Source organism: Apteryx mantelli, chromosome 9 (assembly GCF_036417845.1).
Source record: "Apteryx mantelli isolate bAptMan1 chromosome 9, bAptMan1.hap1, whole genome shotgun sequence".
NCBI lineage: Eukaryota > Metazoa > Chordata > Aves > Apterygiformes > Apterygidae > Apteryx > Apteryx mantelli.
The window spans coordinates 31,534,539-31,562,300 of record NC_089986.1 but is presented as its reverse complement, the minus strand read 5'-3'; the positions used below and the strand labels follow the sequence as shown (position 1 = coordinate 31,562,300).

Below are 27,762 nucleotides of genomic sequence, written 5' to 3'. Positions count from 1 at the left end.
GTCACTTGGCAACACCAACGGTTGACACCTGTGACACCATCGCCTTTCCTTCCACTCTGTATACATATACAAACCATACTATGATCCCCATATTTATATCCCCTGCCATGCCTTTCCCTCATCCAATAAATCCCTGGATACATATACACTGTCCCCTCTACCCCTTTTGCTCCATCTAAACACACACGCTCCAAATCTCCACCCCTTTTCTTGTGTTCATATCCCCACTACAATGACAGAAGGTGAACAAGGGGGTGAATTCGCTAATGGACTCAGTGGAAACATCCAGCATCCAAACCAAGCAGGAGGCAGAAGCTTTGTTTCTGGTCTCAAGGGCCCAACAAAGCGGTGTTGGGCCCAAGCCTTCCCCGTCCCACCATAGGACTGCTTCAAACTGGCATTGGAGAACTGCCCAAAATGGGCTTTCGGGCTCTTCTTTGGAGGAGGGTGGTGGTGGGAGGTGTTTACAGGCATTGCCGGAAACAACTTTGCACACCCACCGAGAGATGTTACCACCATTAAGCTGCCTCATGTTGCACTGAACTAGCCAATGTTCGATGGTCCCTGAGGTGGGGCAGAGTCAGACCCTCAGCAGCCAGTGGCGGGAGCTGAGGAGGGAGGGGGGATGCCTGGTGCTGCAGCACAACTAGGGTCAAGGATGGAAAGGCACAGAAAATGGGATTTTAGCCCTTCCAAGAACAGCTGCACAAAAATGAGGAATCTTCCTTTTGGTTCAGGTGAATGAACTGCAGAATTTAACTAGTGCAGAAGTCGTTGTGCCACGAGACCAAACCCCAGATGAGAATGAGGAGGTCATCGTTAAAATCATTGGGTGTCGGTAGTCACGGAAGTAAACCATCCTCTGCTACCAGATGTCGGAGTGGGGGGACGGACCCGGAGTAACGATGAGTCTCAATATGAGTATGGTCGTTCTCCCTTTATTAGAGCTTACACAGAGTATATATAGACAGGCGATAGAGCATGTGCTAGCAACAGCTGTATGATTGGTTTACAGTCTCTGTTCACGCGCCTAAAGCGAATACGTGATTGGTGCAAAGTTGCTGTTCACGTGGAGGGGCTTGTCGGCCCCCTCCTTGACTTGTTTACCACTACTTGCCTTCCCCTTTTGTAATGGTCTAGGAATGTTCAAGGACAGTTCACATAGCCGTGGGATCCTCCCTCCATCGTGAAGACAGGATTGCTCACTTCTAAGAGATCATGCCCCTTTTCACTTAACCATTCTTCCACAATTGGGCATTTTTTTGCCAGTCAGGTAAGGTTTTGAAATGTCTTTCTTCATATTTCTAGCTAGTTGGATCCCTAAAGGAAACCTGTCAGTCTTGCCAGCAGGCACCAAACATAGCTCTGTGCGAGCATCCTTGTTTGTACATGAGCATCTCTGTTTTTGATGGGTCCCTCGCTTCCTGGAGGCGTTAGAGGTATTTCAGCAGCTCTCCCCAGGTGTACTGGCACTAAGCGTAAAGGTAGCATTAATCTAACTAAAAATATACACCTACAAATCATCTTAAACACCCCACATTGTGGCACCCAGGGTGTAAATCATCTCTCCACCAAGCCCATGCCTGTTCCTAGGGATTGTATCCGAAATTCCAGTGCTGGCAAGGGAGCCCAGCAGACTGCGCTCCCACGGAGACACCTATACCATAGGCATACGATGTTAGAGGAGACGAATCCCACCTTAGTGCAGAACCCGCACCCTGCTCACCTGCCTTCACATGCGAGTAACTGTTCAGATAGGACAGTATCACCCGAAAAAAGAAATTCACTCTTGGAATCTGTGGCTGTGAAAAGGACAGGCTAAATACATGAATTGCAATGAAATGCTTGTAAATGAGGTTGCCTACCCTTCACAGAGGCACGCCGAGCCTGTTCCCACCAGAGTAAGTCAGGAAGAGAGCACCTATTTCAGGATTCACCTTGTTTTTACATCGCAATGCAAACATGCAGCCACACACGCAGGCCGTAAGCGCGGGAGCCTTCGCCGAGTGCAACATGGGCGCGCTCTGTGCGGCAGCAATGTGGAAATGTGCATTGCTTTGGCTTTTACCCCCCCCCTTCCCATCTGGCAGTTGTCCTGGAAGAGCACGTGTCCATCTGTGGTCGCCAGTAACTCGGCCCTGCTCCCCAGCCAGGCACGAGCAGGCAACCTGGGCCGCAGTCACCTAGGAGCATGGCTGCTCCTTCTTTAGCATTTCACGCCAGCTACAGCGATGCCAAATCATCGTCCTGTCCCATTTTTAACTAAAAGAGCTCAGCGGCCAAGGAGCCGAGGGATATTCGGTTGTGGCCGGGGCGGGCAGCGGGGCCAGGCGGCCGTGGCGGCCACCGCCGTGCCGGGCGAGCTCGCGATGCCGCTCGCCAGGCTCTTCCTTCTTCTGCCGCCCTGATGCCCAGCTCTCGCTTTGTCTGCAGACCGCACAGCACAAGATCAGGGAGATCATACAGCAGGTGAAGCAGCAGGAGCAGAAACATGCTCAGGGAGCCCCGGCCTCGCAGCACAGCAAGTGAGGCTCCCGCCGGGCCAGCCCGCAACACCCGATGAATGTAACCCTGCCCATGCCTGACACAACAGCCGATCAGGGGAGCAAACCAAAGACCGTCCTGAGGCACGAAAGTCTGCCTGTGGCTGGGGCCCTGCAGAGGACGGACGGATGGACGGCGGCTGGGGAAAGGGAGAGATGAGATTATTTCTTCATTTTCCCTGGATTCCCTAAGGACTTGAGGAAGGTTTCAGCTCTTTATTGACTTTAGGGCCCAGTAGTTCAATGCTGTGCTTTAAGTAGCCTTTCCTGTTTGCTTCAGTTCTTGCCTTGTAGTGGGGTATTGTCATTTCTGAGCTTGACCCTGCAGTTTTCTCATCTATCAAAGTAGCATTTTTCTTTTCAAAACAAAACCAACCAAAGAGCCCCACTGTGCTAGTGGCATAAGAGTTTGTGAAACAAGAGAATGCTTTCCAAGTCCTCCTTGTACTTCCCCCTAAACATAGGACGCTCAGGCATTAGGTGAAAGGAGCAGAATGAAACTCCCTTGAAAAGCTCGCCTGGACACAGACAGCTAAACACGCAGACTCCTAAACTAGAGTATAAACCTTGTTAGGAGATAACAGCTTTGGTGCCTGCAGCTTGGTTAAAAGGCACCTGTGTGCCCAGAGTACCAGGTTGCCCAGAGAGGTTGTGGAGTTTCCATCCTTGGAGATAGTCAGAAGCCATCTGGACAGAGTGCTGGGCAACCTGCTCTAGGTGACTGTGCTTGAGCAGGGGCGTTGGACCAGCTGATCTCTAAAGGTCCCTTCTCACCTCAACTGTTCTGTGATTCTGTGTGGCTTTGGCTGTTGAAAGCCTCATTTTGTGAGATACCATGAGGAAATTACATATGTACCTTTAAGTCTCTCCTCTGTATGCAAGGTCATCTCACAGGTTCCAGCTTTTCAGCTGTTGCTTGGTTCCCTACATCCACGTAAGATGCTTTGAGTTACCCAAGAACATCCTGTGGAGAGAAATAGTCTCCCAAATCTTTTGGGCTTTCTGGCCCAAAGACCCTATGTGCAAACAGCTGCATGTTGGATCTGGGCCTCCCTTCTAATTCTAGCTGGTCAATGGGCTCTTGGAGCTGATCAGCTTCCACTTTCCTTTGTGTTGCTTGAAAGTACACGTAAGGCCTGTGATGCAGAATGAGTAATACTGTATTCCCTGGCTGCCTCCATGGGTTTGGAGATCTGCTTTTCATCCTGGTTTGCACGTTTCTGCTGCTGCCATCTGCCGTGTGACTGGGTCCTTACTCACAGGAAGTACGTGAAGGGCTCAGACACAGCAAATGTGGGTCAAACAGAAATCTTTAAAGCACTAGTGAGCACAGGTCTCCCCAGAGCTGAGTCACTCAGGACAGGAGTGAAATCATTGCTGAGTGTAGACTGTCTGGGACTTGGAAAGGTGGGGACAGAAGAGGATTCAAACTTGGAGACTGATGTTCTTTTTCTGATCTCCTGTGTATCATTCCCCAGGCTACAGTCTGGGAAAAAAATTTGTTCAGTATGTTTTGACAAAACAATAAGGAGTGACAAGTGACCTGTTCTGCTTTGCTGTTTTGAGACGATACAGCCATGGTACTAAGGACTGCCTTCCCCAGAGGCCACACCATGGGTGGTAGCATGGTCCCTGGAGACAGATGCAGGGTAGGGAAGAGGCTTGGGTCTGTGTGTTGTTACAGACCTTGCTGCTGGACAAGTCAGCTGAACCAGAATTTTCACGGGCTCATTTTAATTCTCTTTGGTACTCAACTTGATGCCCAGATGCAGATCTGCCAGTGGTGAATGAGGGAAAGATGGAGAAATGCTCCCTTCTCAGCAGGTGGCTGGGGCCCCTGCTGCCTTTGCACTAACAGTTTCACACAAGAGAAGTTCAGGCCCCATTTTTGCCCCTTTCTCTGGTTGGAGTTGGCCCTTTTAACAACACCAGTCCCTGGAGGTGGGCTCCTCTCTGCTGCTATTAAGACCAAGCTTTTGGTTAGCTAGAGAAGCAGCTATGGGATCCCGTAGGGACACTTGGGGCTTACAGCTACATAATCATAATTAGTGATCCCCATTAATAAATGCAGCAGTGCCATGCTATCGTTTTGGCTTTGCTGGCCACGTTGGCTAGTTCAGTGCAACGCGAGGCAGCTTAATGGTGGTGACATCTCTCGGTGGGTGTGCAAAGTTGTTTCTGGCAATGCCTGTAAACACCTCCCACCACCACCCTCCTCCAAAGAAGAGCCCGAAAGCCCATTTTGGGCAGCTCTCCAATGCTAGTTTTGGCATGTTTGAAGCAGTCCTATGGTGGGACGGGGAAGGTTTGGGCCCAGCACCACTTCATCGGGCTCTTGAGACCAGAAACAAAGCTTCTGCCTCCTGCTTGCCGGAGATGGTGGCTTAAGCACCCTTCCCAGCAGACCTTGGTGGAAAGGGGCTGTAAGGTGGCCTGGAGGGGACCCAGAGCCAAGCTGCCAGGCCAGCAGGCTCCTGCCTGGGGCCTGCCCCTGCTCATGTTGCCCATGCACGGTGACAGAGGCAGGCCTTTGTGGAGGACATGTCCCACCACTGGGCCTCCCCACCACCTTGCTTCTGCGGCTGGCTCACCCGCTGAGTCGCGGTGGTGGTGGAGTGTTGCCACTGGGTTTGCTCCTCAAGAAAAGGCAAAAAAAACAGCCCCCCGCCTCCCAGTCCCCATCGCCCTTGCGGCCCAAGCAGAAAAGGTCCCAGCACCGTGCCTGCAACAGAGGCAGGGTGAGCTGGGCGGCCGTGTGAAACCACCTGGTACCGTCACGGCAGCCCATGCTGGGAACTACCCCCACCCTGCGCTGGGCTCAGCTTGTACCCACGCAAGGAACTTGAAAGAAAGCAACGGATAGCAAGCTCAGGCTCTTGTTAGCTGGATATATTTCTTTTTTTTTTTTTTCTTTTTTTTTTTTTCGGTGGTGGTGGTTTTTCACAGAACACTGTTTGCAGTAGAGAAAAAAACTGGCATTGCAGTCTGTCGTTACAACGTTGGTATGGTCACGTAACCCAGGACGCGTTTGGCCTTCAGCACAGAAACCTCGACCGGCACGTGCCACAGCAGGGCTCAGGTGGTCTGCTCCGGTCCGCAGTTGGTTTTCGTTGTTTTTGTTGTTCTTTTTCTTTTTTACCTTTTACGTATGTGAATTTTTCTTTTCTTTTTTTAAACATTTCTCAAGCTTTCTCCGAAGGAATGGCCACTGGCTCTCAGCTAGCAGAAGGAGACTACAGAAGAGCTCTTGGACACGTGGGATGGTTTCCTTCTCCCGCCTCGCAGCTGACTTGGTCTAGATAGTTTTCCAACTCGTTTTTATTAAAAAAATAAAAAAATGCTGCAACTATCAGTTTTACAAGGCATACAAAATCTCTAAAAGGGAAACACAAGCGCAAGGTGCTGAGGTACGAAAACCTGAGGTAGTTTTTGTGTGTGTATGTGTGTGGGTTTTTCTTCTTTCTTTTAAAAAATTTTTGCTAGTTTTTCAAGCCCTGGGCCAGCAACCTCTTGTAAATGTGTTACTCCCTCCCCTTTCCCCCTTCTCTCTCCCCAACATTTAAAAAGGGATCCTTCCCGAAATGCCAAGTCCCTAGGGGCAGCCCCTCGGCCAGGCAAGGCAGGGGCCCTCCCGGGTTACCTGGTTTGGGGGGGGGACAAGGACACCGTTTTTTTTTTTCAGGTTGGTTTGTGTGTGTTTGCTGTTTTTTTTGCAAAAAAATGCTGGCTAAGTACCATGGGGTCGGGCTGGTGATAACCAAAGGAGAAGTTGTGGCTGAGCGGGTCTGTCGTTTGCTTTCTGCAGGGCGGTAGTGAGAGCACTGCTTTGTCTGGTGGGGAGGGAGAGAGACAGACAGACAGACAGACAGAGCGGGGGAACGGAGCAGATGCAAAACCCAGTTTGGACTCTGTGAAGCTAAGAGGAAAGGGCATGGGAAAAAGAGGGAAAGAGAGAGAGAGAGAGATTCCTCTTAAAAGAGACGGTATCCCTTCTGTTGGCTTATACAGGCAATCCCCACAGCGCACTGAGGGTGTTGCTCTTCTCAAAGCCCTTAAGAAATTGCCACTTTTAAACGCTCACTCAATCTTTTTTTTCTGCTGGCAATCCTAAATCTCTGGTGTACTGTGCATCAGAGAACCAATGGACCAGCTTCTTTCCTTAAAAGTCTAGAAAAGCCTGCTTTTTTTTCTAAAAACAAACACCCCCCTCCCCCAAGATCCCAACCACCCCCCCCCTTTGAAATTAAAAAAAAATCTTTAAAAAATTAAAAATCGGCGTTAGTTTTAGTTATTGATATATTAATTCTAAAATATATTAACGCTGTGAATGCTGCAGGGGGCACTGCAGCCCCTGTGCTGTAAAATCTCCTCCTCTAGTTCCATGCACGCAGGTACAAAGAGCAGTTCCAAAAAGTTGTCAAGGAATTGGTTTTAGAGGAGAGAAAAAAGAAGAAAAAAAAAAAAAGGATCTCTGCCTATGTTAGTCCAACTAAAGGGATAGCGTCGGTAGTAAATAGAGTAAGGTGACAGCTGGGGGATTGACAGAGTCTGCAGCGCCCTCGGGCAAGCAGCCCAGCGCTGAGGCATCTTCAGTGTCAATGGGTGGGAAAACCCTAAGGACAAAATATGACAGATTGCCTTTGTGATGGTTCTCTTTGGAGAACCTGATTTTGTGATGGATTAAGCTGACTAGTTTGAAAGCACACACTGAACCAGCTGGTGGCCCACAATGCAGACAAGCCAGCTTAACAGCTTTTCCAGAAGATGTGGAACAGTTCCTCAGGCAAGGAGCAGCACCATAAGAGCTGAATGTTCCCACAGCGACTTGCAGATAGTGATAGTTCCTTGACGGACTGAGACACAGCCAAGTCTATGTTGGAGGAGGTAAGACAGGGTCAGGGCTGGAATTTTAAACACATGACAGAGGGGATATGTCCAAAAATCAGCATCCTTTTGCCAGAGCTGAGGAGGAGAACCACCTTGTCTCCAGTTAGGTGTCACCTATATTACAGTGACTGTTCCATCCTGTGTTACAGATACGGGAGAGCACAGAAACAGCCTGTTGTGTCTATTTATACAAGCATTAGAATAAGCTGCTCACAAACCAGCTAAAGGACAATCTTTCCTCTGCAATGGTAAATGGGGAACTGAAAGACCTCTAATACTACTCCAATTCTGGAGTCTAACCTAAAGGCAAAAAGAAGTAAGAAAGGGGAAACACCATGTTTAAACTAATCTAGCTCCGTCTGACTGGAACAGAGCAGGAAGAATTCACACAAGCACTTCATTTGGCAGATGTACGGAGGCAGTCCCTCCAGCATAGAGGCAATAAGCAACTGAACATGATCCTGCAACATCACTTTTATCTGGCAGGCCACAGTCCAAAACCCTGTGCATCTGTACCAGCACCTGACAGTACATTTTATTCCACTTCCACAGGGGTACGCTGCTCTCTGAAATACTGTGTGGAGACACCCATATTAGTCTTAAACAGACTCCGGTACTGGGCAGGCCATGTTCACCAAGCTGTGCACAGACTAGTTTATCTTACCGAGAAGCCTACTGAGTTATCCCAAAGAGACATTTGTTCTTCAGACCTACACTTAGATATTACCTGTATTACACTTGCTCATCTCATTGCTGAATGACATCCTGATAGCCCCGTTAGGATTTTGTGACAGATGATTAGAGGCTTTTGTGCTCTGATATTCATCCTGGCTAGCCTTCTTCATTGTAGATTATAAATGAGCTAGAAACCAGTTTGCTGTGTCAAACTTTTTTCAATTAAGAAAATCCCTCCACTTCTTTACCAGGTAGAGTTTCATTCCAATAAGGCTCTTTTATATAAGTTAAATATTTATTTTAATAAACAAAAGAAATAAATACTTCTCTTTTCACATTAGATATTTCCTTGGAGACGCACAAAAAAATAAAACAAACCCCAGCTATGGGGGCTTCACTATGGATTTGTTACAAATCAAAGATTGTAAATGCTTTCTTCTTATGGTCATCACAAATCCAGTTTTAGGAATCAAGTAGATCGTGGATATTCCAGAAACAGAAGAAAACTCTCCTTGAGGAAACAGTAGCTAAGCACGTTGTCCTTATGGAGATTAGCTTTGGTAATAGAATCATTACCACCAGAGATAAAAGTCCCATTTGTCCGTAATCTGGCCCACGTGTGCTGCAAGGTAGGAGCAGAGGTTCACATAGCATCCGTTCTTAACCATTCCTTGGGCAAGGACACAGCAGTCTTTGTCTTGCACTTATGGTGCACTAGCTGATTTCAAAGAGAGTTGCCGTCTCCAAAATTTGGAAAAAAAAATTAACCACTACTTTATAGCCTAAAGAGGAAAATTTGTGTGCCTTTTGAAATAAGGCATTAGAAAAATAATTAAAACGAGAGTTAGTCACCACACGGTGATCACAGTGTTACTCTAATAGTGCATGTCTCACAGCAGCTGCTGATGGATTATTTCCCACACCATCTTCCTGCGGAAGTAAGGCATGTTATTCTGAAAAGAAAAAAACCCAAAAACATTAAATATGAAGTCACAGTTGAAAGAGGCAGAAATACGTATAAGCATCCAGCTGTTAATTCCTTAATGCGACAAAGTTCATTTTAAGAACAGTCAACACCTGCCACTTCAGATGCAGCACTGGTTTGCCCCACCCCCCTACTAAATGTTTGCAAGACATGACAACCCAACAAAACCAGATTTGCTTCACTAACAGCTTACAAGTCCTTTCATAAAAGCTCACTGCATTTGAAAACAACTACTGTTTTAGCTGGTCAAAGGGTTGAACACATTTCTCCAAAACATACAAAGGCCAGGTATGTTACAAAGCTATTATCTGCAGTACCTTGCCCAAGAGGAATTTCACAGGTTCTGCTAGGAAGCAGATAGTAGAAATAAAGACAGAATACAACTCTACCCTCTTCCAGCCCTCGTATTACATACCAAAAATGAAGCCTCTGAGACTTCACAGTTAACAGCTATGCAACTTCCCCACCAGTTCTTTTACTTGTGTGAGAAATCTAAAATTTGCTTTATGAGCTTCACTCACCTGTGTGAAAGTGATCGGTTTGTCTCTGGAGATGTAATCTGCATATTTGCACATAAAAACCCCACAGTCGCTTCCATTAAGTTGTTGGGGAATTTCCTAACGAACACAAAAAAAGGGAGAATTTTCCTCTGTCTTCAAAGAAAGGCAATTTGGAAGTAGCATACAGTACTCAATACAGATAATACACTAACCAGACACTTGCGAACCTGCTTTTATTATCCATTGATCACTCCTAGCACACACAAGGAATATACTCAATTAGCCACACAACATCACTTCCCTCTGCTTCCTTTGCTTAGATGTTAAAATCCAAGTTTTTGGCAGGCCAACAGCGGATAGCAGCCTTCATTCCTGCAAGGTGTCTTGAGGTTTGCACAGTGCTCAGTGCAACTAAGCCTTTGTTCTTTAAATTGAGTCTTTAGCTACTACCTGTCACTGTTAGATTTGTTGAGAAACATCAATCCTTTGCTATGTTACATGCCAGGATTTGCACTCCACGTAAGAATTAAAGGCCCAAATGCAAAACTGATTTTAGGAGCTTACATTCTCCAACAAAATATGACTTGTGAAACTAGGGCAAAAGCCAGATTCACCTCATGGGGCAGGGGATGTTCTCTGTGGTTTTTTTAAATCTATGACTAACTAAAAAAATAAAATAAAAAGTTTTCAGCCAGCAAGGAGAGGTACTGCTTAAGATTCCATTCCAGCACGGTTTCCTGATCCACTTGCAGTCCGAGGCGGTACATTAAGAACAAGAGAGGGTTATGGGCTTTCTCTAAAGGCTTAGACTTATTAGTATATGTTAGGACCTTCATGATGAGGAGTTACAGTTCACATTTCAAATCCAAATAGTGCTCACATACATGTGACTCCATACTGCGAAGAATCCACTCTGAAAGAGACAGCTCCAGATTTCTTTTTTCCTTGCTTTCTTCTTGCAGGTATCGGCTGTTTGAAACAAAACAAAACCACTCTTCACCTCCATATTTAGGCCAACAAAAAAGAGCTGCAGAAGCATCAAAGGATACTGAACGGCTGGATAGTAAAATGTCAGAGGATATTCACTGCAGCTGAAGCAAGGCATTTGGAGGAAAACCCCAAATCTTAACTTTACATACACGGTGACAGGCTGTGAGCTAACGGCTGTCGGTCAGGAAAGAGATCCAATGATTCCAACAGAGACTTCCATAAAAGCATAAGCTTATTGCTCAGCAGAGATCAAGCAAAGCAAATAAAACATTATCAGAAAGGCAAGAGAAAAACCAAGCCCTTCCAGTATGCCTTTCCATGGCGTGCCTTCATCCCACATACCTTGTGCCCTTCTGGAAGAACAAATACAAAGGCTGTTATGCTAGCACCTCTGGCTGAGGAAGTTCCCAGGCCACAGGTTGCTGGAAGAATACGCTGAGGAAAAAATCATTATGCAGCCCTATTCTTAAACGCTTTCCCAGGCATCTGCTGTTAACTGCCGTCCAAGACGGTACTGGGCTAAAACAACATTTGGGTTGATCCAGTGGGGCTACTCTTATGTGCTTGGTCTATAAAGTTGTTGGACTAAGGGTTTTTACTACTTCTGCATTGGTGGCAGACACATCTAGGGATGCTGGCTTACACACAGTTATAATGGTAAAAAATCTGTACATACAAACCTATACATACAAAAAACTGTGTCCACAATGTTTGAGATTCATGTTATGCCAGCCGATACATCTAGAAATGTTTCCTACAAGACATCTATCTTGAACTGGAATCTCAGAAGTCTGAATGACACACAGTAACAGCACGAGGGTAGTCTGCTGGAGTAAGCCAGAGGGTGGTTTTGTTTAAAACATCAAACCAGAAGCGTGGAGGCACAGAAGAACTGAGGAGAAGGACGTTACAAGCTCACTACAGTAAAAAGGATGAACATAAGAAGCGTGAGGAAAAAAAAAATTGTCTCAAGGCAAGAAGAGAAAGGAAGAGCTAAGCAATAAAGAGTTGCATAGCTCATCATAAAAAGGAGTGGTTATGCCATAGGATGCTAACATTACTGAGCTATAGTAATTTGAAAGGTCTTAAAGAGTGGGGTGCATGAAAGAACTGAAACACTCTTGCAAGAATGCAATGCCTTCCATAGACATCACATACATCACATTTCCTCTGCCAGTCAGGCTGTATTTTGAAACATTTCCCTGAAATTCTTCCCCCTAGTCAACAGCCCACCTTCACTGACTGCTAACAAAGTTAGTTTATTTGTGCCACAGGCCTATTATACTTCTGGCAGTGAAGCTTTGGCTGCGAATATATTGTGAAGTTGGCAGAATCCAGACATCTGAGAGCCTGGAGAGAAGGGCAAGACTAGATAAGTAACTGATGTTACAATTCATATACAACTTGTAGCAAGTGAATCAGAAAGATTTCTGGTTTGTATCTATGAGAAAAGCAAGAACATCTAGTCACGTGTTAAAGGGAGAAATCTAAGAAAACAAACAAACAAAACATTTCTCATGGTTCAAAACCTAAGCAGTGACCAAGCAGCTACTTACATCAAAGTTTCACAAATCTTGTCACCCTTTTGTCCCACCGAGTCGAAGTATTTGATGCTCTTCCTTCTGACATCTATAACCTGTTATTAGAACATGATTAAGTTAGACACAGCACAAACTTGTGCTAAGTGACATTTCTTGCTTGTTTTTTCTCCTCATCCAGTTCTAAAGAAAAGCCAATTTGACTCACCGCTAGTGCCCAGTGCACTCTTAAGTGAATGGGCACTAAGATGAGGTCCTGTTTGAACAGATCCACACCTCTGGTCCATCTTTTTACTGCTTTGTAGCCCCCAGAAATTAGCTTGGGATAGAAGAAAGTACTAAAAGCATAAAGCGCTGGATATCTTTCTTTCTTATTTCTTTCCACCAGAAGATTCATGTAGAAATTAATGATCTGTATAATAAAGAGCAAACTTTACATGAAAAACAGGACACTGGCTCACCAAATGAAAAAATACAGCAGCGCTTATCTGCTGCCCACCATTAAGTATGCAGCTGAGACATTTGCACTTAGGTTACTTTTGCAGCTTGATATAAGCACCTCTCACCCACTCCAACTAACCTAGACAAAAATTTGATTAAATTCTAAGAGCTATGCAGTAGAAGAAATAAAGGTGCTTCCAGTAATATGGGGTTCTTAAAGGCCTAAAAATCGCAACCCTACAGATACTTCTGGGATGTGCAGAATGAAAAGAAAACTTATAGACACTCAAGGTGTATTTTAAAATATATACTGAACTAGAAAACCTCTGTGTTGCAACAAGTTTTACCTCATCATTTAGCCAGTGAAGGTTCCTTAGTGTGTGGATGTCCTCACGGGTGACCTTTAGTTTGAAGGCACTGCTCATGGTCTCATTGGGCTCACCTTCATTAAATGCAGCAGTGACCTCTCTCTCCATGGCCTGAAACAAATGGCAAATGGCTCAGAAAGGTTCTGAGCATGCTAACCTGTAGACAGCATTCAAATTCAAGCCTGTTAAAGCCTGTCAAGTTAGGTTCAGGTGACAGAATAACCCTGGAGCTTGGAAACAGCAACAGTGTTTCAGATCAGAGGATTAGTGGCTTTGTCAGCTTTTTACTGAGTTATGAATGGCAGTTGTTTCAGAGTCCTAGCTTTGAAGCTCAGGTTGTTTCAATTTGCTTTCACAACGGAAGCTGATATAAAACATGCAGAGCAGCAAGCACAATAAAGCAGCTGAAGAATGAGCAGAAATACAGCAAACACCTCTTCTCTCACATAAAGCTGGAGCCCTTGCAACACTGATGCTTATGCCAACCACAACAGGCATTCTCCACACCAAAGCAGGTAAGACAGGAGCCTGAAAAAACCTGAAGGTGGTGAGCTTCAAAGGGAATGGAAGCGACAGCAAAAAGGGAAACCAAGGTGACTACACCAGAGTCATGCAATTAGAAGTCTGCGTTGTGCATCTGACTGGTTGCAACATGGATGCCTGCATCTAAGTTTGCGTAGGGAATGCAAATAAATCACTGGGCCTGTTAGTATAAAATACTCCGATCTGCAATAGCATCTCCTTGACTGAATCTGAGATAGCAAAATGAGAAAAACACCTTTTTTTCCCCTTGTATTGAAGCATTACTTTGCAGACTTTGGTAAAACCGTGATTTGCTAGTCCCTTGCATGTCAGTTGTCAACGGGCCAAAAAGGAAGAGCTCAGTTAGATCAGCAGGACTGTGACTCCAAAGAATAAAAGCAGCCTAAGTTCATACGAGGAAGGGAACTAGAACTTCCAAGCCCTGTTGGATATAGTTAGTAAGTTAACTCCTATGATCCCTGTTATACACAGTGCAACCATGGCCAGTGCACGTGTGACTGAGATCCTGAGGACATGTGCAAGATGCTCAGGTTCCCCATAAGTAATGCAACGTTGTGGATCAGCAAAGCTTACTCTTCAGGACCTATTTGCATGGCAGGACAGGTTAAGAGGCAAAGACAGTAAAACAGCATGGACTAGTCAAGCAAACAAATGTGTGTTAAATATGGTCCTTGGTAGACTGTTTTTAAACCTGGACCTGTTGCTGGCCTGCTCACAGAAGTCCCACAAACCCTTATGTTAGCATAACTTAAGGAGTTGTGGACCATACTAAGCCTTTAAAACCAGCTTTATTGCTGACCCTGGCATTATGAAGTCACGGCTACAGAAACTTAGTAACAGGTTAAATACAAGCCCTTAAGACTTCAAAAAGCCTTAAGAACCACCGGTAACAGATAGAGTCACTCATGGCTGTTTCAAAGCTCTCTGCTTTGAGCAAACAGAACTATGGTACCTCTGTGAGTGGAGAAAGACCTTCTACTCTTTTTTCTGAGCTTGGGAATTTCTTCTCTTCCACATCAAGGGCAGATGACTTTCTGGACAAAACAGGAGCCAGACGTAATCTAAACGACACTTCTTCTGAGATTTCAGCCCCACGCTGTCTCTGTTAGACAAAAGGACATCAAGCTAGCAAACAAATACAGATTTGCTTGGCTTGGGAATAATGCAGAATGTCTTGCTCATGTATAAAAATGGAAGGATATTTTTTACATGCTTCCAAACAGCAAACTCCAAAGTTAGTTTTACTGATACTACATTGAAACTACATCCAAAATTTAATAGAGTCAAGACAGCCAGAAGGTTGGTTTGATTTGAACTAACATTAAGAAGCTCAGAAAGCCTCCCTATGTAAGTATCAAGTTGAGACTGAGATTAATCTTTCTTATTTCCATGGATAAACTTTTATTTCTGATTTCAATCCTGATCAGAGATGAAAGTCAGAGATGTACCTCCTATCTCTCAAAACAAGAGGAGGCTAAAGATGATGTAGACTAGTACTGCAGGTCAGCTAAGCTTGTGCACTACAGGCTTTGAAGTTTTACCCAAAAGAAAAGAGGAAAAAACAAAAACAGTATAGTGCAGTGCGCTCATAATAGTTCAGAAATAAGTTTCCTGCTGCCATTAATTTTTTGTGAAAGCACTATTCACTGAATAATCCTCCCCCCTTCCCTGGGGAAAAAAACACTGGAATAAGTACATAACTTACCTAGCAACATATGTAAGGATAGAGTGCAGAAATTCATGATCGAAAACACTCAGTCATATTTTATAAACAATGAACTACTAAATAACACAAGCTTACCCCTGCACTGGCCTGTTTCACTGGTCTTCCCTGTTCATGAGAATTTTCTGCCGCTGTGTAGTACCTGAGAGAAGGAAAGAAAGAAAGGAGTTGTTTCCAGTGTTGTCGCATTTAATTCTGCAGAACCCATCTTCTGGTTAAGAAATGCTTTTTGCAGAGCTGAATCTGACTATAACCTCAGTGGCACACATGAACAAGAGAAGACATTATCTCAACTTCCAGCACCATTCTTTTGGAGCAGCAAAAGTAGGATAGAAGAAAGAGCTGGGAGCCTTTCCAACTTTTTTCCCATCAGTATATGCAAGATTCCTTTTGTTTCTCTATCAGTTTCATTATTTGGAAAACAAGGAAGCAACCAACACCACCTCTATAACGTGCTTTGGGATATACTGGTGAGAAATACTGCAAGCCAGGCGTTATACTGCAAGGTATAACATAAGTATTTGCAACTGTACTTGCATCCAAGTATAGTTAGCTTACTGAAACTAAGACCAGCACATTCAGTTAAAAATGGACAGCTAGAAGATGTTTACTTGCCTTTTATAGGCTAGTCAAGAGAGTGACTATCCCCATTTGGAAAGGATTATCATTAAAACAACGCGGACTCTGAAGAGCAAGCAAATACACAGACATTAAAGTTGTCCGTTTACAGGTCCCTTTTCCTCCAAAAACAAGCATTTGCATTGTCCTCGAAGATTCCCCCTTTCCAGGGGGAAGGCCTACAACAGACTCTCATGGTATCCCACACTCATTGTGCTTTAAAGGCATTCAATCCAGCATGGTAAGAGTAGATATCGCAAGCCTTGCCGAATGACTTCAGTTAGTAGCTAAATCTGCAAAAAAGGCAAGAAAATGTTCCTTTTACTTGAACCCATCATATTCTCAGTTATTTTGTTTCCTTCTCTCCCTTGAGTTTAGAGGAACTGCTGACAGTTTGAGCACAGGAACAGTGCTGCACAGCTGAATGTAGCGCTAGCTTTTAAAGCAGGGAGAATAATAGGGCCAGAATCAGCCAGAAAAAGCAGGACTGCCACAGCTAAGTCTCTCTGTTCCCACCTCCACTTTCTCCCCTTTTTGTTTAAGGAACGGTCACTGCAAAAAGATGTGTAGATCAGACTGCCATAGAAAATCTCTCCCAGTGACTGTACTTACTGCAGCCAAAACCAGTTTTCCTGCAACAACACAAAGCCAACTGAACTCATACTGCCTCCTGCTCAGATGACTAATGCAAAGGAGTTCACTCAAAGTCTCTCTCAAACAGACAACCCAACTGCACGCTTCCTTTTCAGTCTCATATTCAAACCCAAAGCATCCTGTAAGTTACAGAAACTGCCTCAGTCCCACTAGGCTTTACAAGGTTCCTCATCCTGATGCTTAGGATACTAGCTTCAAAGTGAAAGAAGGGAAAAGTCGACTTGGTAATGGTTAGGCAGAAAGACACCTGCAAGGGATGAAGATGGCTACATTCCCTGCAAATGCAAGGACAGCTTGGCAATGCCACCACTTCCATCCTCTGCTGACTCTCTTCCCCTAGCAAAGGACTTGGCATAATCAGCAAACTCCACACCAGCACAGGCCCTGTTGGTCAAACAGATGGGCTTAGCATGGGAGCTGCACTTGCGATGCAACTGGCTTGTGAACAATTCCAGACTCACAAGGTAGCTCCTCCTGTTCCACAACCCTGAGACAGGAAATACAATTTTTTTCCTTCTGGACACTACTCGAGGCAGAAACACACACACACACAGAGCCAAAAGAAGCAAGAACCATGATTAAAAGCCATGCTTAATGTACCTGATCATATCATTTTTCTGCAACCACTGTGGGCCACAAGCATCAGCACATTTGATACCTGCACAGAAAGATGGGAAAGCATTAGCAGAGAAACAAAAAGGCTATTTTTAATTGCAAGGAGACATACATGGTTCTCAGTTTATGGGTGATAACACAAAAAACTTCTAATAATGACCGGATGGTTAGAAAGTTTGAACTCTGGCAAACACACCTCTTGAATGTCATGTGCAAGTTTATGAGAACTGAAGCAGGAAATGTACTAAGTTTTAAAGCCTAGACTGCATACTTGAAAAAAATTTAGTGATTTTTACAATAACTGCACACAGCCCCCAGCTCAGAAGCGTAGACTGTCACTTTGCACCACAAAGCAAGCTTTCCCCAAATTTTAGTACCAACTCAGAGATAATTTCCAAACCCATACAATTGTGTAATAAAGTCACAGATATGTACAAAGAACTGATGAACTATTAAGTAACAAATAATAGGAAAAAAACCCTGATTGGGACAGTATTAAATGTGTATACATGAACACATGACATTATAACAGTGCTGGGTACAAAAGAAAATAGTTTATCAGCAAACCAGTCTAACCAGCCCACTCTGCAGGAGACAACTAAGGTCACCGTAAGTAGTTATATATCTTCAGTATGCTAGAGAAGATATGTAAAAGAAACTAACTTTATATAAACAATGGTATTGTGCCCATCCAGAAAAGATGTAATTAGCGTGTTTGGTCTGGAAGCTCTGCTACCAGGAGAATGGTCAACTACAGCATTAAAAAGGGATTAAAGAGTAACATATAATCCCATCTCTAAGCTAAATAAAAGGCACCTAAGGGTGCACAATTAATTTATTATACTCTACTACCGCAAACAGCCGGATACTAAAAAGTTTACTACTGTGCAAGTGTAGAGTTATGTCTACACCATCATTAACACGGTATTGGCTCTCAGGCGCAATTTTAACAAACCTTCTCACGCCAACAAAAGACTTACAAAGCCACTTCAGCTAGTAAGTGTGTGTGTGTGTGTGTGTGTGTGTGTGTGTGTATTTTTTTCTTTCCTTCCAGAAAGAGCTTGTTTCGTTTTAAGAACTGACATAAGCTATACCAGCATAAATGCTCTAACCCACCTAGGGTTCCTTATAAAGGGACACAGCTTGACAATACAGTAGTACCAACAAATCTTTTTAGTATAGACTACCTTCAAGACTTAAGGAAATGCCCTGCTTGATTAAGTCTACCTACGAAATGGAACAGATATGAATCACAGGGATACTCACTGGTTTTTAGTGTCATACACTGGTAGATGTCTTCTCCACGCCTTTGTTCTTCCAGACGACTTGCAGACGTCACTGGTTCCTTCGAGGAGGCTTGAGCACTTTGATGCAGCAAGAAACACAAGAGAAAAATAAGAATTTCTATACATACGGTGTTTGCTATCGGTGCATACCAATACACTAAAAAGGATACAGTTTATTTCTACATGATTGTCTACACTACAGAGTTGGAGACTATAAGTTAAAGAAATAGAAGCTTGTAAAATAAAATTAGGTTGTTCAGTCCATTAACAGAAACGTGCATCTCCCACACTGGTTTCATCACAAAATGCAAAAGGCATTCTGTTAACAGGCAGTTTACAGTCAAAAACCTGGTTACTTTCAAATCACACATGCTGAAGATACAGGAGTCAAATTTTCTATCTATCTTTTCAGAATTTTAAAAGAGACAAGTCATGAAATTTGCTTCCTTTACTTCTTCACCAGCCTTTTTTTTTTTTTTTTTTTAAAGAAAGTATACTTTACACATCCTACAAACATCTGAGTTGCCCTGAAGAGGCCATTTTATTTTATGGGACAAGACAGCATTCATTACAACAGTCCTTGATGAAATCTTAAATACTTCTCTTCAGTCTACATGTATGAAGATCACGCACGACTTCTGATCCCATTCAGTGGCCTCCCCTGGAACCTTTTAACTGCAACTGACAATGACAGGAACTATCTGCTATGGCTACGTCTACTTTAGAAAGCAGTACGGCTCAAAAGGAATGGATCTGCAAGGGAAACAGTTGACATTGAGAACACAATGTCCACAACATACACATTTCAGGGATGTTTTACTTGAGCCTAGCTCTACGAGGACTTCAGGGACTAAATGCCTACTCACAGTTGGAGTGCATTAGATGCACTCAATAAGAACCCCTTCTGGTTTAGCTTCATCTGAAAGAAACCTATTTCACATGCTCCAAGAATGCTCTGCGATATGAACCAAAGCACAGAAGTCGATGATTGAGATATCAGATGCCAGAAACCGGGTCTTGATCCGCCCTAAAATGCTAATGCAGGTGCACCAAGAATGATTTGAAACACTGTTTTCCACATCATTTTCAATCACCAGAATGTTTAAATGTGCTGTGCTGTTTTGATCTGAAGTCACGCGTTTACATGTTTTCTAGCTGTGAACCACCAAATGGAGATTTGGGCTTTTTCTGAGCTTATGGGAACAATCCAGGTCTTGGAGCATTTAAGAGAAACTACAAGAAGGGACGGCATTTTCTACCATCTTACTATGTAGAAAGGCATGCTGGAATTTAGCACTATCTTGGCATCAGCATTTTACAACAACTAGTCCCCCTTCTGCACAGCTTTGAAATATAACTATTCCACCAAGAGAGGTGTTTTTATTATTACTATTATTTATTTATTTATTTATTTTTACACACACTGGCATAGTTAATTTAGCGTCCTGACACTGACACAGCTATAAAGATACCAATATACTTATAACTGGTATATAAGAATCAGAAGTACCCACAAGATTCCTTTTTTGGCTGCTTCAAGCCCTGGGATTCTACATGCAGGACAGCGATGGCATTTTGTGTACTGCAAAAAGAGACCTTCCTACTCAAGTGCCTGAGAAGGACTTGCAGGGTAGGGGGGGATGCAGGGACAGAAATCTGGCATTTCCTGGGTTTAAGTTAAGCTTCACATTCTCAAATAAAACAGGACTCCTGACCAAGAAAAAACTCAACAATTCCAAATGAGAGGAAGATAACTTCTAGTATAAAAATCCAGGGCACTGACTGCAGCACCATTAAAAAGAACGTACGCTACTAGGAACGCTTACCTAAACTAGATACTGTCTTAGTGCAGATACAATAAAGGAGTATCGGAACCAGAAATACACTCATACCAACTAACAAATCTTCACCTTTAGAATATACCTTCTTAGAATATTCATGCTTCAGCTTGGGGGCCGGGAGGGAAGGTTTTTTTTTTTTTATTGTTTTGTTTTAAAGGCCATAAAATACTTCTAACCTTAAGCAACACTGTGGCATATTACAAAACAGTTTGCCCCAACACCTGCTCTGGGACACTATCCAGAATCCTGAGACTGCAAAAGATGAATTCCCTCCCCCTTCCCATTTATAGCAGCTACAAAGTTGCTACTAAAAAGTTAGCGTTCTTTTTTCTATAATTACTTGCAGAAGTTTGTAGATTGAGGAATTGGGCAGCTTCTAGGATACTTTTCCTTTACTAGTTTCAAGAGTCCTTTGCATTTCTCCTTTTCACCTCTCTGGACATCCTAGCAGAAGGGGGGAAAAAACAAAACAAAACAAAAACACACATTATAACCACTGCATATGAAGCAGCACAATACTTGTAATAGAAAATTGGTACAGACTGCACAGGTGTTCCCAGAATCCTGGCAGTCTCCAGTTTTATTTTAGCAGGAATTCCCACACCCTCATTCCTCTTTAGGTGTGGTCTGCACTTCTTGCATAATAATTCTGGTTAGCACGCACTCCTGTCAATACACACAACTACCACGTTGCTGTGAGTCCCCAAGGTGATATCTTAACCATATTCCACAGTTCCTCCAATACTTCTTCAATATAAGCTAGGTTTATCAAATATTTTCCAACAGTTGCTTCAGATACTGGGAGGAAAGGACAGGGCAGGGCTTCTCAGTCCTTCAACTAAGTACCATCAGCAATTGTGCCATTTTTACCTGCACCATCCATTTAAGGTTGCTACGTAAAGACAGCACTTGAGTTAGGTTAAGGACAAAATACTGAAACAAGAATTCTAGTCAACCCTGCAACAAAAATATACTCAGGGACAAGGCAGTACAGTTTAACTGCTAAGTGAAACTGCCTAGGGTTCCTCCCCCAGCACATCACTTCCACAAGAACGGGTTAAAATTCAGTCTTTTGGCAACCCAAGGACTGCTCTATTTCAAGATCTGATGCACACAACGGCAAATAAAACATTATACACTGACTTTCAGAAGCGTCCCTTCAATTTCATTCGCTATATCCATTGCACTGAATGTTACAAAATTCACTTCAGCGAAGATACAGTTCTGTTGCAACTATTAAGTTACTCGATTTCAAAAGACACCTTTCTCATCAAGCTTACCTCTTCAGCCGTACAAAAAGGCCTCCCCGTTTTGCCAGATTCTGATGTTGTGGATTCTAGCATAGTGTGCTCCCTAATGGGTGGCCTCAGCGTTAAGGCGTCTTCTAGAGTTGGTTTGATCCGGTGTTTGCCATTCCTGCTTGCGCTAAAAATACCAATGGCAAAAGAAATAATAACATTCAAGTAAGCATCTCCCAATTCAAGTTGCACCAACGACCACTTTGTAAAGCATGCACATTGATTATGATGGAGACAGACATGAGATGTTTGTGACTTTCAGGTAAGACTTGCTATCATCAAATACTCAGTGGGAAAGCATGAGAAGTTCTGCACAGGAAAAATTCTCCAAGCAAACTGCTACTCTCAGGGTCATTTCCACAGCAGTCCATGCCCTGAGTCATTACAGAAGATCAAAGATCCATGCAGGTGTGTTATTCATGTCATCAGAACTTCAGGTGTTCTAAAAGCCAGCACGCTGAAGCATAGCTGCTGCTTTTCTCGTCATGGTAATCCCAAGCTGGGACACACACAAGACTACCAATCTAATTTTGAGACCGGGAGGCAAACAGTAAATGTGTGAAATCACATCCTGACCCATTCCTTCCCTCTTCCAACTATTTCTAACTCTGAGGTAAGCGTACAAGCAATGCTTCAGCGTCACCCAAACAATAAGCAGAAACAAATGCAAAGTCAAGATCACCTCTCTTATTAAATCACGAACTATTTTATGCTCAACATCATGCACTTAGCAGCAACTTATTTTTTCCTGTCAGACTATTTAGAAGCTTCTGACAAGTTTCCCTGGTCCCAACCTCTTCTTTTCAAGTTCCACACTTTCACCTACCACAGACCATTAATCTGGATTTAAACAAAAAGTTTAAACTTTGTTGGAAATAAAGTAGCTGGAGACCTCCTTGTAGCATTGCAGCTTGAAGGAGTTCCAGAACACCGTGGAAAAAGGTAGGTGGACAGATATAAATGTCATGCAACACACAGAAAGTTCGAGAACAAAAGTGAAAGACAACAAACTTTTCAGAGAAGTCAAAGAAAACCAAAGGATTTTTACCTCAAGCAAGGGATTGTCTTATGAGAAAGGGACAATGCTGCTTTATTCAAGCGAGTATTGCTTCCACAAGGCATTTTGTCTATAAAAGAAGAGCACGAGCCACCAGTAAATACAAAAGGAAACTAAAGTTTTATGAATTTACAACGAAGAGCTTCACCAAAAATGAGTTCTTTTCATTTTCTCTGTTACATCATAATACTATTTGCACTAGGTTACTATGTTTACAGTAATTTCAGGTTTTCACGCTGGCAGCTAAAGAAATTTGTGGACACAAACTACTGTCAGCCTCAACTTGAAATAAAAAAGGATTATCAGAATCTACGATCTGAAATTAATGCAATTTACTTCAGGCAAGCCAGCAGCAGACATATCAGAACTGCAGGACAGCATCCGACACAGCTCTTGCACTTAATACTGAGATGACAAGACAAATGTCTGGCCCAAAAATCAGAAGCAATGCAAAGATGCAGGAAAGAAAACAGACTTCGTGCTAAAGCACTCCTAGATTTTACCTGCTATTGCATCTACCAATGTTAGTACCGCAAAACCAGTACATAAACCTCAGGGTGGTGTCACACGATACACAAGGTAGGGTAAAAAAGGAGCAAGTAAATAACTTGATGTCAGCCTTACCAACTTGTAGCATTTCTAAATCTTGTGCACAACCTGCTGGTCTATTAGACAAATTGTCAGAAGCAGTGGACTGAGTCTTGAGTAAAAACAGAAAAGGTAACTGTGTGAGTATAGCATGAACGCAAATCCAAGCAAACACATAATCCTCCTGAAATTTAAGGTCAGGTGTATTATGATTCAGAGACTATAATTTACTGATTCAGATCACAGCAGAATGCAGATCTCTACAGGTCCTCTGACAAGTACACTTCAATTTTTTAATATAGTATCTCATGTATGCAGTGATTTTGTACACATTACAGAAGGGATTTTCACTTAAAACCGTTTTATATCCAGTTCTATGCAGTATTTTATTCTAACTGAAAACTTCTGGATCATGAAAGTTTAGTGTGTTAAAACTGCATGTCATTCTTCAGAGAAAAATTGAACAAATCTCAAGTACATTAAAACAATGTGAGCCTATCACTAAGTTATATCACTGTCAGTGCCTAAACATTCTGAAGTATGATAGATTAGTCCTTGAAAAATAAATTTTGTACAAATAAAACAGTTAGAGACTCCCTCAAGAGCCAATCGTTAGAATGTGACAGTTTCTTATTCTTCTTATCCTAGTGGGGCAATAAATAACAATGCACCTTTGAAACCAAACTATAAAATCAAGCAGTTCAAGAACCACTTTCACAGAACCAAAGTCCTACAGGAATCTACTCATGGACTGGTAGATAATGCACCTATCAGAAAGAGGTTTTCCAGAGGAAAGCATGCAGTTTTTCTTTGCAAGGTAATATATCTTGACTCTTTAACTACGAGCTTGAAAAAAAACCACGCAATGCCTGCAAACACACTAAGGCTATAAACTTGAACTACTGTAAAGCATCTGGAAGACAGCAAACGTTTAGCTCCTGAATTACAAGTGCTAGAGTAGAGTATTGAAACTTGAATGATGCAAACCCAGCACACAAGAGCTGCCTGTTATAAATGGAAAAGAAGAACCTAGCGCTGTGCAGCCTTAGAACACGTCCAACTTCAAGATGCACTAGGGAAAGCAGCTCATCTTGCATGCATTCACTCAATATCATAACTACCTATTTTCAAAAACCTTGCTAACCTCTTCTGCAGACTCTGCGCTTGGAGCTGCATTGCTGACCGAAGCCTTCCGGTGTTTATCTGCTGCCTTGGCTGGAAACTTCACCACAGCAGGAACTTTTTCAACTCTCTCTTTAGGCTTACGGACGGCATAATCTAGAAAACCAAGAAAGGCCATACAAGAACGTGATTAAAAAGGGGATTACAGCTTTAATATAAATAGAAATCCACCTCCTTAAAATGCGTTCTAGTGCTCCAGGTAGGATTAAGTTACACACCTTACTGTCAACAGCAGCTGGTGGTGAGTTTTGGACCAGCCAGCTCACCTAGCAGGTCTTCAGAACCGGGGCTCAAAGACTAACCTAGGAGCCTGCAGCCAGATTTTTAAGGACACCCTGCTTTTGGGAACATTCAGTGTTTCTAGAAAAGCAGCACATGGTACAATTTCTATTCTTCACCCCCTCCATACACGCCTGTGCTCCTACAGTTTGCTACGTGTTGCTCTTGACTAATTGAGAAAAGCCGTTCACTAAGGTCTAGAAACCAAAGCTACCCAAGCCTTTTCTTTTCAGCATTCAAAAAGCAGAAACATGCAACCCCTCAGACAGTATTTCCAAACGTTAGCAAGCCAAGATTGTCTAATGAAGGACTGTGTTAGAGATTAAATGATATTACACAACAGCATTTGTTTGAAGTTAAGAGAATGACATCGAAGTAGACGAGGGCATAGGTGGTACCAGGTTCCTAGAAGCAGATTCGGCCTACTTACTAAGACTCGCAAATTGTTCCTACTGAGGGTTGGTCATGCTGCTAAAAGGAGGAGCGAGACATCAGTTTGACATATTCTCAACTGTTTTACGCTCTGAAGTCTGAAAAGTGCATTTACAGTTCAGCAGTCTCTACCATTAAATGAGAGGCAGCATCCTTTGACAAGCAGTAACTGAGAAACTCTCCTCTTGGAACTTGTGCTAGTAAAAGTCCCAAAGCCTAAAGAGCATCGCTTTCTCCCTCTCTTTCAGTAAACACTGTCAAGGGGAATATTCCATCTCAAATCGTGACCAATGTGGCTGGTATCTAGAGGTACTAACATGGCTGCAGGCGGCTGCACAGTTTTCCTCCTGAACACTGTAATCACTTTGCAGAGGGGGTATCACAAAGTCTCACTGAGGAGAGCAGCAATACCACTCCATCACTCTCGGCCGCTGCTGTTTTCTCCTACGCCTAACCCCTGCTGCATCTCCACCCTTTACGCAGCTCTCCTACCTTTTCCAAATTCACATGCCAAACTTTTCAGACTCAGACTGAACTCAGACTAGTGTCTTCTGTTTTCAGTTCAGAAGTTTTTTCTAAAACTCACTAGCTGGCTACAATCAGAAACATCATTTTTCTCTGCCTGCCATCAGTTTAAAAGAACTTTCCTTAATATCCCAGATTCAAAATGGTTTCTCAAAATACAAAAGATAGAGGTATTTTGAACTAACAGAGGTATAGCATCATGAATACAGATAGGGAGCACACAACTTTGCTCTAAAAATGCTCTCTGCTGCTCAAACGTACGCACGCATGCATAGCCAGAAACCACCAAATGCAGTCCACAACGCTCTACTGATCTGGGATATCTCCTAACGGCTGTGGAAGTATTGTACCCTGCCGTACTCAGTCAACACAGATAACACCACATTTAGGGCTAGGCCCCATGACGCACCCTCAGGCCCCTGCTACAGAGATGATCACAAGGAGAAAGGAACGGCTTGGAAAGTCGATTTCAATAACAGTGATTAAGTACAAAAGCCAGAGTTTTCCAAGATGCATGAAACCTAAGAAAAAGACATATTAATTACTTCTATAATGTGTAATACCTGATTTTCGCTTTTTGGCTGGAGTCTGGTCAGGATCTTCCACAGGTGACTGAACGCTGAGGAAAGAACATGCAGAACAGTGTTTTGCAACCACAGACAAGCTTCTAAGAGACTGAGTTCCCTTCACAGGGCCCAAACGTTCAAAATTAGCTTTCATGTCCCAAAGTTGTCCCCTCCAACCACCTCTGGGATCATGTCAGACAGAAACACATGAAGGTCTCTTCAACTGCAGTTACTGCCACTGCTGCAGCATCTCTCATCAATATACCACACATCTCTCTCAGGCAACAGACCACTCACAGGCAGCTACTTCTCCCACTAGAGCATCTTCAGCCTCTTTCTCACATGTTCCATTAACGTCTCCTTACATCATCATCCAATGTTTTATTTTTGTTACTAGGAACAAAAATACTACTGAGCTTAAGATGTAAAGTTTATCCTTAGAAAAGGGGCATACTAAAGACTACCAAGCCATCTAAGGTCATATGTAAACATATATATCACTACATTAAGTGAGCTGCAAAAAAAGAAAAGTCTAAGGACAACAAAATGTTTCCTTTTAAACTGTTATGCTCCCAAACACAAGCTGGTACCACCACTAATGGACTATCTTCCTTTTGTATCGGGTGCACAAAAAGTTCTTCAAACATAGCTGATATCCTTAACTGCACCTTTCATATAACACAGATGACATTTGCTATTGATAGGCTAATAAAGGTAGGCAGAAAATACTGGGGGGGAGGTGTTAAATGCAAGTCTGATATTTCAGAAGATAAAACCGAAGAGGATAAAACACATCTGTGTCCTCCTGCTCAATTTTTTAGCAAGAGCTAAGTTTCATTCTGAGCTGGTCTTCAATGAAAACTTTCCAGCATTAGTCTTGCAGCAGAGCTAAAGTATAATTCATCCTTCTCAATGCTACATTCTGAGGTAGGTACAGTTTAAATACCTGCCTGTGCTAGCAATAACTGTTCTTGAATAGAACTGCATCTTTCTCCAGTTTTAGCAGAGCACTAAACATCTGTGAGAGCATTGTTTTGTCCTTTTTTACTTTATCAAACACTTGGGTGTTTAGAATTAGCTTGATCACAGGGCAAGATGAATTATTTCTCAGTAATTAAGAAATAAATGAGGAAGTCCTTGATTTTTCTAAAGTAGGCATGGCCTCCTAGGGAACACAGATAGGCAAAAGACAGAAGCTAGGGAAAAAAAAAAAAAAAAACGAATCTATGCTTAGCTACCTGTGACTCCAATATGAATGCGTGCACACCTCCTGGGAGGAGGTTATGCCCTGTCATTACAATTTAGGTTTTACCAAGGGCCTGGGAGACAGTAATAAGGACACTGGTGTCGAGTAATATTTGAAACAAGCTGAAAAAATAGACCAGAAAACACGAGTCATTTGAAACTGCTCTCCATGCAAGGATATGTTCACGTCCTTCTCCTTGTTCTAGAGGAGACAGCACCCATTTGCAGCCATCATTTTACTTTCCCCCTCAGCAGCCACAGGAAAAAAAATAAGGTATTAGAAAAGTGCAATAACGCTACATATATGCATGTAAGCTCAGGCCCTCTTCTTTTCAAACCCCCCTTCCCTGCCCCGCAACAGCACAGAGAACAGTTTGTTAAGG

At 43.1% G+C, this 27,762-nt stretch overlaps 1 protein-coding gene across 4 annotated transcripts; it reads right to left on the bottom strand.

Moving 5' to 3' along the window:
* Positions 1–8,434: 8,434 nt before the first annotated feature.
* LOC136992631 (sentrin-specific protease 2-like) lies at positions 8,435–26,456 on the bottom strand. 4 transcript variants are annotated; one of them, XM_067302109.1, is made up of 16 exons: positions 26,132–26,456; positions 24,295–24,428; positions 23,187–23,262; positions 22,554–22,632; positions 21,488–21,632; positions 20,548–20,651; positions 18,347–18,444; positions 17,066–17,123; positions 15,272–15,335; positions 14,423–14,572; positions 12,907–13,038; positions 12,327–12,530; positions 12,137–12,216; positions 10,475–10,559; positions 9,612–9,707; positions 8,435–9,058 (listed from the first exon to the last, which is right to left on the bottom strand). In XM_067302109.1, the coding sequence occupies exons 1-16, from the start codon at positions 26,286–26,288 to the stop codon at positions 8,996–8,998; spliced, it is 1,725 nt and encodes a 574-aa protein (XP_067158210.1). In that variant the 5' UTR covers positions 26,289–26,456; the 3' UTR covers positions 8,435–8,995. The 4 variants fall into 4 exon arrangements, 3 of the variants coding, with proteins under 3 accessions (XP_067158210.1, XP_067158212.1, XP_067158211.1); XM_067302111.1 differs by lacking the exon at positions 12,327–12,530; XM_067302110.1 differs by lacking the exon at positions 14,423–14,572.
* Between the last annotated feature and the right edge of the window lie 1,306 nt (positions 26,457–27,762).